General features: G+C 39.6%; 1 protein-coding gene across 1 annotated transcript in view; it reads left to right on the top strand.

The window, feature by feature from the left end:
• Positions 1–14,545, top strand: part of grm7 (glutamate metabotropic receptor 7) — a 526,754-nt gene that overhangs the window by 295,450 nt on the left and 216,759 nt on the right. Inside the window, exon 3 of the mRNA XM_065004348.1 lies at positions 11,773–11,908. Within this exon, the coding sequence (XP_064860420.1) occupies positions 11,773–11,908 (136 nt within the window). The remainder of the gene's footprint in view (positions 1–11,772; positions 11,909–14,545) is intronic.

Genomic DNA, 14,545 nt, shown 5'->3' with positions numbered 1-14,545 from the left:
CAAAAGTATAAAAGGAATAGACACATTTCAAATATCATATTATGGCTATGTAAAATGTAATAATATTGTGCAAATAGTTAACAAATTTGCAAACAAATTGGATTTGTTTTGGAATTCTTTGTGGATCTGTGTAATATGAGGGAAATGTGTGTCTCTAATATGGTCATACATTTGGCAGGAGGTTAGGAAGTGCAGCTCAGTTTCCACCTCATTTTGTGGGCAGTGTGCGCATAGCCTGTCGTTCATTGGGGGGCCAGGTCTGCCTTTGGCGGTCTTTCTCAATCAATAGCAAGGCTATGGTCACTGAGTCTGTGTAACCGATGTGAAATGGCTAGCTAGTTAGCGGTGGTGCACGCTAATAGCGTTTCAATCGGTGACATCACTCGCTCTGAGAACTGAAGTAGTTGTTCCCCTTGCTCTGCAAGGGACGTGGATTTTGTGGCGCGATGGGTAACGATGTTTTGTGGGTAACTGTTGTTGATGTGTCCCTGGTTTGAGCCCGGGTCAGGCGAGGGGACGGAAGCTTTCCTGTTACATCTGTACATAGTCAAAGACCACTTCTGGATTTTGATAATTAATGGGTATCGGCTTAATTTTGCTCTGCATTATTTGGTGTTTTACGTTGTACACCGAGGATGTTTTTGCAGAATTCTGCAGAGTCTCAGTTTGGTGTTTGTCCCATATTGTGAATTCTTGGTTGCTAAGATTTGGGTTCTATAACTGATTCAAGTATTTTTGCCAGCGTAAAAGGCCCTTCTTGCCTTTAATCTCATATCATTTACAACTTTGTGGAAGTTACCTGTGGTACTGATGTTTAGGCCAAGATAGGTATCATTTTTTTTGTGTGGTCTAGGGCAACGGTGTCTAGAAGAAATTTGTATTTGTGATTGAGAATTACTGACAGAGCCCAGGTCTGTCAGGGCCCAGGTCTGTCAGGGACCAGGTCTATCAGGGCCTAGGTCTGTCAGGGTCCAGGTCTTTCAGGGCCCAGGTCTGTCAGGGTCCAGGTCTGACAGAAGCTGTGCAGAATCTATGTGTTTCTGTAGGCCCTCCTTGGTTGGAGACAGAAGCACCAGATCATCAGCAAACAGTAGACATTTTACTTCAGATTCTAGTAAGGTGAGGCAGGGTGCTGCAGACCGTTCTCGTGTCCTCGCCAATTTGTTGATGATATGTTGAAGACGATGGGGCTCAAGTTGCATCCCTGTCTCACCGAACAGCCCTCACGCTAAATTGAGTCAAAAGCTGTTTTGAAATCAACCCTCCAAGACAAGATTTGACTTTGTTTTAGTTTGTTTGTTTGTCAATTAGGGTGTACAGGGTGGATACGTGGTCTGTCGGATTTGGTCATTTGGTAAAAATCCAATTTGACATTTACTCAGTACATTGTTTTTATTGAGGAAATGTACGAGTCTGCTGTTAATGATAATGCAGAGAATTTTTCCAAGGTTGCTGCTGACGCATATCCCATGGTAGTTATTGGGGTCAAGTTTTTCTACATTTTTCTGAATTGGGCTGATCAGCCCTTGGTTCCAAATATTGGGGAAGATGCCAGAGCTAAGGAGGATGTTTAAGAGTTTAAGTTTAGCCAATTGGAATTTGTGATCTGTATATTTTATCATTTCATTTAGGATACCATCAACACCACAGGCCTTTTTGGGTTAGAGGGTTTGTAATTGGAAAATCCTGTGGGTTCTGGTAGTCTTTAATAGCTGATTCTAAGATTTGTAATTGATCATGTATCTGTATTTGTTTTTGCTGTTTTGTTAAAGAGACAAAAAGATTGGAGAAGTGGTTTTAGATCTCCTTTTGGATAGATGACTCTTCATGTTGTTGTTTGTTTAGTGTGTTCAAATTTTCCCAGAAGTGGTTAGAGTTTATGGGTTCTTCAATTATATTGAGCAGATTTCTGACATGCTGCTTCTTCTTCTTTTTCCATAGTGTATTGTTGTATTGTTTTAGTGAATCACCACATGTTTTCTTGGTCTCTATGTTTTTGGTTGGACAGGTTTCTCAATTTCTTTCTTAGGTTTTTTTTTTCTTCATCAAACCATTTGTCATTGTTTTTAGATTTGATAGGGAAGCTGAAAGGTCAAATATACTGTTTAGGTTTTCTACTGCCAAGTTTAAACCTTCACTATTACAGTGAAATGTTTTCTCCAGGAAGTTGTCTAAAAGGGATTGAATTTGTCGTTGCCTAATTGTTTTTTGTTTTTTGTAGGTTTTCACTTTCCTTCAGTCTTCAGGCATTTCTTAATATTGTGTCCCTTTGGCTTCGTGCTTCATGATTCAGTATTGCTCTGTTCAAGTACTTTATACTCTGATTTTGTTGTGATCTGATAGGTGTATCAGTGGACTGACTGTGAACACTCTGAGAGACTGGGTTGAGGTCTCGCACTCTCTCATGTGTGTGCTCTCTCTCTCTCTCTCTCTCTCTCTCTCGCTACCAAAGGAACCACTTTTCCATCTAGCATTCTGGTCATTTAAAAATATAATAATGCCTCACCTATTTGTCTGCTGTTGGCGTTTTGCATTGCATCAATATGTTGCTAAAGAAGCAAAGGTTCAGGGAATGCAGAGGGTCAGGTCTTCATTCAGAGGAACGGAATACTCATCTGCTGTACATCTACAGATGAATACAGTGAAGGCTACATGTTTACTTATCAAATTAGGCTTGTAAATAAATAAATAAATTCTTGATAATAGTTTATGCTACGCATGGCACGTACAAAGGCATGGATTACTACACAAACTACTACTACTATAAATTACATGCACAAAGGTGGGACAGTGGTTTTATATGTGATAGTTGGCTCTAAATCAATAGCTGGAGGGATGAATTATAATCATCTTTCTTTGTCAATTTACTCAAGATTCATATTTTAGTTGTTGTTGCCGAGTGTACGGGATTGGCATGGAACACATCGTCCAACAATCGGATTGGCTTGGAACACATCGTCCAACAAAATGCTTAATGGAAGGTTCCTTCCGCACAATGCAACAATAACAACTAATAAAAGAATACCAACATGAAGTAAATGGTTCAGTGGAAAAAAATCAACATTTTAGCATCAGTATAATACAGGAAGGCACAATTTATAGTCCAGTATTTACACATGTATTTGGGGAAGGGGGGTGGGTGGATATAAACTGAGCAGTATAATAAGAGTGTGTGTGTTTGAGTGATTGCGTGCATGTGTACTAAGATGCGGAGAATCCGAGCAGGTGGTCAGTCCAGTTCAAGTGCTCTACACGCTGATGGTTTGCAGATCGAAACTGTCTCGGAGCCTGTTGGTATCAGACCTCATGCTCCAAAACCCGACAGTAAAGGAGAGAACTGCTCGTGGGGTTATTGATGATGCTGCGGGCCTTCTTCAAGCACCTTTTCGAGTAGATGAGTTGGAGCATAGGTCCAGTGATGTACTGGGCCATCTTCACCACCTGCTGGCCGTGATGCGACCAGTCAGGACGCTCTCGATGGTGCAGCAGTAGTATTTGGAGAGGACCTGGTGCGGCAAGCTGAATTTCTTCAGTCGCCTTAGGAAGTAAAGATGCTGTTACGCCCTCTACTACAGTCCCATTGATGTGGATCACAACATGTACCCTCCTGAAGTCAACAATCAACTCCTTTGTTTTGATCACGTTAAGGGGGGAGGTTGTTGTCATGACACCACACTATCAGTTCGATTACCTACTCCCTATAGGCTGACCGTCGTTGCTGGTTATCAGGCCTACATCTGGGGTGTCGTCAGCGAACTTGATGATGGAGGTGGTCTTGTGCAAAGCCAAGTGGTGAACAGGGAGCAGCAGAGGACTGAGGATACTGTGTTATCAAGATTCAATGTGGAGGAGGTGTTGCTGCCAATCCTCAAAGCCTGTGGTCTGCCCATCAGGAAGTCCAGGATCCAGTATAGGGCTCTGAAGGAACAAATAAATAAAACAATTTCATCAGCAGTCTGCACATAATACCCCATAATGACAAAGTGAAAAGTTTATATTTATATATATATATACATGTATGTATGTATATAAAAAACAGAACACTTTATTTAAATAATTATTCAGATACTTCAAAATTGAGCTCAGGTGTATCCTGTTTCCACTGATTATCCTTGAGATGTTTCTGTAACTTGATTGGAGTCCACCTGTGTTAAATTCAATTGATTGGAAATTATTTGGAAAGTAACACATCTGTCTATGTAATGTCAAACAGTTGACCGTGCATGTCAGAGCAAAAACATAGCCATGAGGTCGAAGGAATTGTCCATAGAGCTCCGAGACAGGATTGTGTTGAGGCACAGATCTTGGGAAGGGTACCAAAAAAAAGTTAAACATTGAAGGTCCCCAAGAACACAGTGACCTACATCATTCTTGAATGGAATAAGTTTGGAACCACCAAGACTCTTCCTTGAGCTGGTCACACGGCCAAACGGAGGACAACGACCTTGGTCAGGGAGGTGACCAAGAACCCGATGGTCACTCTGAAAGAGTTCTAGAGTTCTAGAGTACCAACAACGTTCCAGAAAGACAACCATCTCTGCAGCACTCCACCAATCAGGCCTTTGTGGTAGAGTGGCCAGACGGAAGCCAGTCCTCAATAAAAGGCAAATGACAGCCGGCTTGTTTACCAAAAGGCACATAAAGACACTCAAACCACGTGAAACAAGATTCTCTAGTCTGATGAAACCAAGATTAAACTCTGTGGCCTGAATGCCAAGGGGCAATGCAAATAGTCTAGGTAGCCATTTGACTAGATGTTCAGGAGTCTTATGGCTTGGGGGTAGAAGCTATTTAGGATCCTCTTGGACCTAGACTTGAAGCTCTGGTACCGCTTGCAGTGTGGTAGCAGAGAGAGCAGTCTATGACTAGGGTGGCTGGAGTCTTTGACAACTTTTAGGGCCTTCCTCTGACACTGCCTGGTGTAGAGGTCCTGGATGGAAGGCAGCTTTGCCCCTGTGATGTTCTGGGCCGTACGCACTACCCTCTGTAGTGCCTTGAGGTCAGAGGCCGAGCAGTTTTCATACCAGGCAGTGATGCAACCTGTCAGGATGCTACAAATAGTGCAGTTGTAAAACTAAAACGTTTTGAGTATCTGAGGACCCATGCCAAATCTTTTCAATCTCCTGTTTTATTGTGACCTCTTCACGACTGTCTTGGTGTTTGGACCATGTTAGTTTGTTGGTGATGTGGACGCCAAGGAACTTGAAGCTCTCAAACTGCTCCACTGCAGCCCCGTCGATGAGAATGGGGGAGTGCTTGGTCCTCCTTTTCCTGTAGTCCGCAATCATCTCCTTTGTCTTGATCACTTTGCGGGAGAGGTTGTTGTCCTGGTACCACACGGTCAAGTCTCTGACCTCCTCCCTATAGGCTGTCTCATCGTTGTCGGTGATCACGCCTACCACTGTTGTGTCATCAGCAAACTTAATGATGGTGTTGGAGTCGTGCCTGGCCGTGCAGTCATCAGTGAACAGTGAGTACAGGATGAGGCTGAGTGGCCCCCGTGTGGAGGATCATCTTGGCGGATGTGTTGTTGCCTACCCTTACAAACTGGGGGCGGCCCATCAGGAAATCCAGGATCCATATGAGGAGGGAGGTGTTTTGTCCCAGGGTCCTTAGCTTAGTGATGAGCTTTGAGGGCACTATGGTATTGAATGCTGTGCTGTAGTCAATGAATAGCATTTTCACATAAGTGTTCCTTTTGTCCATGTGTGAAAGGGCAGTGTGGAGTGCAATAGATATTGCATCATCTGTGGATCTGTTGGTGCGGTATGCAAATTGGAGTGGGTCTAGGGTTTATAGGATAATGGTGTTGATGTGAGCCATGACCAGCCTTTCAAAGCATTTCATGGCTACAGACATGACTGCTACGAGTCGGTAGTCATTTAGGCAGGTTACCTTAGTGTTCTTGTGCACAGGGACTATGGTGCTCCGCTTGAAACATGTTGTTGTTACAGACTCAGACAAGGAGAGGTTGACAATGTCAGTGAAGACACTTGCCAGTTGGTCAGCGCATGCTCGGAGTACACGTCCTGGTAATCCGACTGGCTCTGCGGCATAGAAGTTATTTAGCTCATCTGGTAGGCTCGTGTCATTGGGCAGCTCTCGGCTGGGCTTCCCTTTGTAGTTTGTAATAGTTTGCCAGCCCTGTAACGTCCGACGAGCATCGGAGCCGGTGTAGTATGATTCCATCTTAGTCCTGTATTGACGCTTTGCTTGTTTGATGGTTCGTTCCGAGGGCATAGCAGTATTTCTTATAAGCTTCCGGGTTAGAGTCTGCTCCTTCAAAGCGGCAGCTCTACCCTTTAGCTCAGTGCGAATGTTGTCTGTAATCCATGGCTTCTGGTTTGGATATGTACATACAGTCACTGTGGGGACGACGTCCTCGATGCACTTATTGATAAAGCCAGTGACTGATGTGGTGTACTCTTCAATGCCATCAGAAGAATCCCAGAACATATTCCAGTCTGTGCAGCAAAACAGTCCTGTAGCTTAGCATCTGCTTCATCTGACCACTGTTTTATAGGCTGAGTCACTGGTGCATCCTGCTTAAATGTTTGCTTGTATGCAGGAATCAGGAGGATAGAATTGTGGTCAGATTTGCCAAATGGAGTGTGAGGGAGAGCTTCGTACGTGTCTCTGTGTGTGGAGTAAAGGTGGTCTAGATTTCTACCCCCGCTGGTTGCACATTTAACATGCTGATAGAAATGATTTAAAACTGAATGAAGTTTCCCTGCATTAAAGTCCCTGGCCACTAGGAGTGAGGCCTATTGATGAGCGTTTTCCTGTTTGCTAATGGCGGTATACAGCTCATTGAACGTGGTTTAAGTGCCAGCATCGGTCTGTGGTGGTATGTAGACATCTATAAAAAAATACATATGAAATCTCTCTCGTTAGAATGTGTGGTCTACAGCTTATCATGAGATGCTCTACCTCAGGCGAGCAAAACCTTGAGACTTTCTTAGATATCGTTGTTCACACATACGCATAGGCCCCCGCCCCGTGGTTTACTAGAGGCTGCTGTTCTGTCCTGCCGATTGAGTTTATAACCCGCCAGCTGTATGTTTATACCCAAGAAGACTTGAGGCTGTAATTGTTGCCAAATTGTGCTTCAACAAAGTATTGAGTAAAGGGTCTGAATTCTTTATACATTTCCAAAAATAAACTGTTTTTGCTTTGTCAATATGGGTTATTGTGTGTAGATTGGTGAGAAAAAAAAATATTAATTGCATTTTAGAATAAGGCTGTAATGTAACAAAATGTGGAAAATGTCAAGGGGTCTGAATACTTTCCGAAAGCATTGTAGGTGTTCCTCTTGTTCAGATGTGTTAGGGCAGTGTGAACAACTATAGAAATATCACCTTCAGTGGAGCTGTTGGAACGGTAGGCAAAGTGGAGTGGGTCCAGTGTGCCTGGTATACTGGCCTTGATGTGGGCCATGACCAGCCTCTGGAATCACTTCATGATGACTGAGGTGAGTGTGACGGGGAGATAGTCATTTGGGCATGTCACCTTGTTTTTCTTGGGCACTGGGACGATTGTGGTCTCCTTTAATAAAGCAGATGGGGACAACAGCCTGGGAGAGGGGACAGTTAGAAGAGGTCTGAGAAGATGGCCGCCATCTGGTCAGCACACACATCTGGGCTGGCGGCATTGTGGCTATTCACTCTTTTGAGAGTTTTTCGTCACGTCCCTTTCGGGGAGAGTGAAAGGACCTGGTCATCCGGAACAGCAAGAGTCCTCCTGAATAACTTGGTATTGTCTGCCTCGACGCAAACATAAAATTAGTTAAACTCATAGACTGTGTTAAACTCAATCTCTGAATGTGCGGTGACATCCTCTCCGGATTAATTTAATTGGTCGGCTAACAATAGGTGATAGATCAATTCCATCATATCAGGTCAATCCAAGTGGTCAGGGGAGCTTAGGTTTGTGTCTTAACTCAGAGACATCAGTGAGGCTCTAAACAGATGTCTGGCGATGGTCTCTGTTTCTCTGCAGGCAATAAAGTGGACCAGATATATGCAAAACCAAGGTCAGACAGATGACACACCAATCGGAGTCTATTAATGGACTTCTCCTCTGATGCAGTCGTTCTATGTCCATCGTGTAATTTGGATTATTTACCTGTTTTTAAGAAGGCTTGAATCCACTTTAGATTGTGAGACGAACAATGCAATCATACATATTGTATTAAGTAATAATATAATAATGACATAATGATCATACACAAGTAAAACATGTATAAACTAGTAATTAGGTAAATACACATTTTTGTAAATAAAATATTCTCCTTGATCCGTATAATCAGTATCTTTGTGCCACCAACATCCAGTTATGTTTCATATGCTACTGTATAATGTTTTGGGTCCATTGCTGGTTGCATGCGACCCTCACAACATGAGGTTCCTTCCCCGGGAATACTCTTAGTCATGACAACACCAACAGAATGCCGTGCTTGTGCCTCGCATGTAGGCCTGGACAGAACACGTTGTGGAACTTCAAATATGCTGGATGCCCCAGAATTATTTTAACCATGCAGTTTATTTAGCATCACAGCAATATAATATACTGCCTTGCTTTTTATCTCTCCAGGCCACCATACGTTATAGCTTTTTGCTATCCAGTGTAGACCTACTTCATTTTATTACTGTTCTGGATGTGAGGCTCCATGCTCTTGAAAGTGCTGCTCCTGGTTAGAGGGTGATATAACTCTGCATGCACTCAATTTTAAAAGTCTGTCAAATAAATCTTGCGGGGATAGTTAGCATGCTGCTGTCAATGGGAAGCTGTGAATACATGATGTTGTAAATGTTTGAGGTGTCTGAGGAAGTCTCCGGCTTCAGCAGGTGTCTGTTCAATGCTTTTGGGTGATCTCTGTTACTCCAAGCAAGAATAAGGATCTCATTTTAACTCAACTACACACCGATGGAATTTTGCACATTTTGAGCAGTTGTGAAATGTGTATTTACCCTAGAAGCTGATAATATTGCAGTCCATAACATAAATACATGTAATAGAAGCAGTTTTGAGAGCCATGTTTGTGTGATGATTAACTTTGTCTTAGCCCTCTGTGAGCCATGTTTGTGTGATGATTAACTTTGTCTTAGCCCTTTATGTGAGCCATGTTTGTGTGAGGATTAACTTTGTCTTAGCCCTCTGAGAGCCATGTTTGTGTGATGATTAACTTTGTGTTAGCCCTTTATGTGAGCCATGTTTGTGTGATGATTAACTTTGTCTTATCCCTTTATGTGAGCCATGTTTGTGTGATTATTAACTTTGTGTTAGCCCTTTATGAGAGCCATGTTTGTGTGAGGATTAACTTTGTTTTAGCCCTTTCTGTGAGCCATGTTTGTGTGAGGATTAACTTTACTTTAGCCCTCTCTGTGAGCCATGTTTGTGTGAGGATTAACTTTACTTTAGCCGTCTCTGTGAGCCATGTTTGTGTGATGATTAACTTTGTCTTTGCTCTCTCTGAGAGCCATGTTTGTGTGAGGATTAACTTTGTCTTAGCTCTCTCTGTGAGCCGTGTTTGTGTGATGATTAACTTTGTCTTAGCTCTCTCTGTGAGCCATGTTTGTGTGATGATTAACTTTGTCTTAGCTCTCTCTGTGAGCCATGTTTGTGTGATGATTAACTTTGTTTTAGCCCTCTCTGTGAGCCATGTTTGTGTGATGATTAACTTTGTCTTAGCTCTCTCTGTGAGCCATGTTTGTGTGAGGATTAACTTTGTTTTAGCCCTTTCTGTGAGCCATGTTTGTGTGAGGATTAACTTTGTTTTAGCCCTTTCTGTGAGCCATGTTTGTGTGATGATTAACTTTGTCTTAGCCCTCTCTATTTTTATTTTTATTTAACATTTAACATTTATTAAGCTAGACATGTGTTTCTTACAGTGCTACCAAAGATGTTTTAACTCTCAACTTAAACTTTGTGGTTTGTGACAGGAATATGGACTCAGTGAAGTCTGAGTACAGTGTAGTCTGCCATTTCACTTTCTATCCTGTTCAACATACAGCGCCTTCGGAAAGTATTCAGACCCTTTCAAATGTTCCACCTGTTTTTACTATACAGCTTTATTCTAAAAATGGATTAAAGAAAACAATTTCATAAGCATTCTGCATATAATACCCCATAATGACAAAGTGAAAACAGGATTTTATACATATTTGCATATTTATAAAAAACAAAAAACAGAAACACCTTATTTACATAAGTATTCAGATGCTTTGCTATGAGACTTGAAATTGAGCTCAGGTGCATCCTGTTTCTATTGATCAACCTTGAGGTGTTTCTACAACTTGATTGGAGTCCACCTGTGGGAAATTGAATTGAATGGACATGATTTGGAAAGTAACACAGCTGTCTATATAATGTCACACAGTTGACAGTGCAAGTCAGAACAAAAACAAAGCCATGAGGTCGAAGGAATTGTCCATAGAGCTCCGAGACAGGATTGTGTTGAGGCACAGATCTTGGGAAGGGTACCCATTTTTTTTCCCAGCATTGACGAAAGTGGCCTCAATCATTTTAAATGGAATAAGTTTGGAACCAACAAGACTCTTCCTAGAGCTGGCCACCCGGACAAACTGAGCAATTGGGGGATTAAGGCCTTGGTCAGGGAGGTGACCAACAACCCGATGGTCACTCTGACAGAGCTCTAGAGTTCCGCTGTGGAGATGGGAGAACCTTCCAGAAGGACACCCATCTCTGCAGCACTCCACCAATCAGGCCTTTATGGTAGAGTGGCCAGACTGAATCCACTCCTCTGTAAAAGGCACATGACACATGACAGCCTGCCAAAAGGGACTGGGAGACAAGTACGGATCAAGATAAAGATGAATGCAGCGAATTTCAAAGAGATATTTGATGGAAACCTGCTCCAGAGTGCTCAGGACCTCAGACTGGGGCGAAGGTTCACCTTCCAACAGGACAATTACCCTAAGCACACAGCCAAGACAATGCAGGAGTGGCTTTCGGACAAACGTCCTTAAGTGGCTTAGCCAAATAGCTGTGTAGTGACACTCCCCATCCAACCTGACAGCGCTTGAGAGAATCTGCAGGGAACAATGGGAGAAACTGCCCAACTACAGGTGTGCCAAGCTTATAGCATCATACTGATGAAGACTCGAGGCTGTAATTCCTGCCAAAGGTGCTACAACAAAGTACTGAGTAAAGGGTCTGAATACTTATATATATTTGATATTTCAGTTTTTTAAAAATATATTTTCAAACATGTCAAAGAAGCTGTTTTTGCTTTGCCATTATGGGTTATTGTGTGTAGATTGATGAGAAGAAAAAAACCTATTTCATCAATTTTAGAATAAGGCTGTAACGTAACAGAACGAGAAAAAAGTCAAGGGGTCTGAATATTTGCCGAATGCATTGAATAACTGTTTGCAAAAGCCACTGGTCGCACACTGGTTGAATCAACGTTCATGTATAGTCCATCTTTATGTATTTTCAATATGTCTATGTGCCATTGTTCATATTGTACAGCATTGTAATGTTCAAATCAATGTGTATGGGGATGTTTGGTAATTGGCTGGATGTGGTTTGATGAAAACTAAAAAATTGTTTAGACAGTCTGGCCATTATAGCTGCACAGAAGTTGCCCTTACGTAAATAGCTTCACAAACTGGAAGTTCATAGGTTATATGTTTATTTGTTTATTTTTACAGATTTAATGTTTGTAGTTTTTAGTAGGTACGGTTCTTGTTCAAGGTTATTCTCCCAATTTGAGGTACCTCACCTGAAGCTCATTACTTTTCATTTCAGGTGGGATCTGCATCGCCCAGTCCTTGAAGATCCCTCACAATCACAAGCAAGAGAACTTTGACAAGATCATCAGGCTGCTTCTGGACACCCGTTACGCTCGGGCAGTCGTCCTTTTCACCTCAGATGAGGACATAAGGTATGTGTCTACTAGTTGTTATCCCCTTGAGCTAAAGCCTACGTATTGGCTGTGTGCTGGCGCTCTGTACCACTGAAGGGCTGCTCAGTAACTTGGGAATTAAAACTGAAAAGCTAAAAGACAGTTCAGGAGTTCGGCAACTGAATTCACTTCAATAATGTTACCTTTAATACTGATGCATTTCGGAGCAGGCGCCATTGTCACAGCACTATGCATCTCCTGTTCATTATCTCACTCAACCAGCATAATGTGTGACAACAAGTAAAAGCTCAATGATTTTAATCCCTGCTGTTTGCAGAAAGGACGACTGTTGTTTTTAGTGAAACAGAGTATTGGACCTTTAGCTTTTCATCAAAGGGTTGGAGTTTTGTTTCAAGGAACCACATGGGAGTATAAATGGGAGTATAAATGGGAGTATAAATGATTGAACTCAGTCTGTGGAATTCTCTTTTACTTTCTGATGAGCATCCTTCTAGCAGCTGAAACATCTTAAGTCCACTTCATTGGTCAATTTCACACCAGGTCCAACCCGAAAGTGTATAGCATTGTACATAGTGTAGTATTAAATTATAGTATTATAGTAAAGCATTGTACATAGTGTAGTATTAAATTATAGTATTATAGTAAAGCTTTGTACATAGTGTAGTATTAAATTATAGTATTATAGTAAAGCTTTGTACATAGTGTAGTATTAAATTATAGGATTATAGTAAAACATTGTACATAGTGTAGTATTAAATTATAGTATTATAGTAAAGCATTGTACATAGTGTAGTATTAAATTATAGTATTATAGTAAAGCTTTGTACATAGCGTAGCATTAAATTATAGCATTATAGTAAAGCATTGTACATAGTAGTAAAGTATAGCTTTATATTATAACATTACATTACAGCAGTGTACACAGTATAGCACAATAGTATAGAATTATAGTATAGTATTGTATTATAGCATTACAGTGTGACAGTATAGTATAGTATTACATCATAGCATTATAGTATAGCATAATAGTATAGTATTATAGTATAGCATTATAGTATTGTATTATAGTATAGTATTATATTATAGCATTCTAGTATTGTATTATAGTATAGTATTATATTATAGCATTATTTTACAGTATATCATTGTAGTATAGCATTATATTATAGTATTATTGTATAGCCTTACATAATTATATTATAGTATAACATTATAGCATAGCATTATATTTTAGCATTATTTTACAGTATAGCATTGTAGTATAGCATTATAGTTTAGTATTATATTATTGCATTGCAGTATATAATTATAGTATAGTATTACATCATAGCATTACATTATAATATAACATAATATTATAGTATGTTATATAGTTCAATTCTTTGACCGACTCTCTTCTCTGTATACATCAATGATGTCGCTCTTGCTGCTGGTGAGTCTCTGATCCACCACTACGCAGATGACACCATTCTGTATACTTCTGGCCCTGTATAGCATACTATTATATTATAGCATTATATGTAGCATATCATTATAGTATATCATTCCAGCATAGTATACTATTATATTATATAATTGTATTATAGCAGTATGTGCAGTATAGCATTATAGTATAGTATTACTGTATAGTATACTATTATATTATATCATTATGGTATAGCACTATCTTATAGCATTATGCGTAGTATAGCATCATAGTATAGGATTATAGTATAGGAATATGGTATTGTATTATAGTATAGTTTTATATTATAGCATTAGAGCATGTCATTATCGCATAGCATTATATTATAGCATTATGTTACAGTATATCATTGTAGTATAGCATTATATAGAATTATAGTATAGCATTAGAGTATATCATTATGGTATAGTATTACATCATAGCATTATATTATAGTGTAACATTATAGTATATCATTATAGTATAGCATTATACATAATATAGCATTATAGTATAGCATTATACATAGTGTAGCATTATATTATCGATTTATAATATATTTTTGTGTATCATGATATTATAGTATAGCGTTATAGTTTATAATTATATTACATTATTATAGTATAGCGTTATAGTATAGCATTATATTATAGCATTATAGTATATCATTATATAATATCAATGTACAGAGTATATCATCATAGTATATCAATGTACAGAGTATATCATTATAGTATATCATTATACAGAGTACGTCGTTATAGTATATCAATGTACAGAGTATATCATTATACAGAGTATATCATTATAGTATATCATTATACAGAGTATATCGTTATAGTATATCAATGTACAGAGTATATCATTATACAGAGTATATCATTATAGTGTAGTAATATATCATATCATTATAGTATATCAATGTACATAGTATATCATTATACAGAGTATGTCATTGTAATATATCATTACAGAGTATACCATTATAGTGTAGCATTAAATTATATCATTATAGTATACAATTATATTATGGCATTATACAGAGTATAGCATTACATTATATAATTATATGTAGTATATTATTATAGCATAGTGTTACAGTATAGTATAATATTAAAGTATAGCATTATATTATAGCATATTATGGCATTATATGTAGTATAGCATTATAGTATTATATACCGGTATATTATAGCGTTATATTGCATAGC

Source organism: Oncorhynchus nerka, linkage group LG2 (genome assembly GCF_034236695.1).
Source record: "Oncorhynchus nerka isolate Pitt River linkage group LG2, Oner_Uvic_2.0, whole genome shotgun sequence".
NCBI classification, from domain to species: Eukaryota; Metazoa; Chordata; class Actinopteri; order Salmoniformes; family Salmonidae; genus Oncorhynchus; species Oncorhynchus nerka.
The sequence above is the reverse complement of the archived record's forward strand: the minus strand, read 5'-3'. Positions and strand labels throughout refer to the sequence as shown.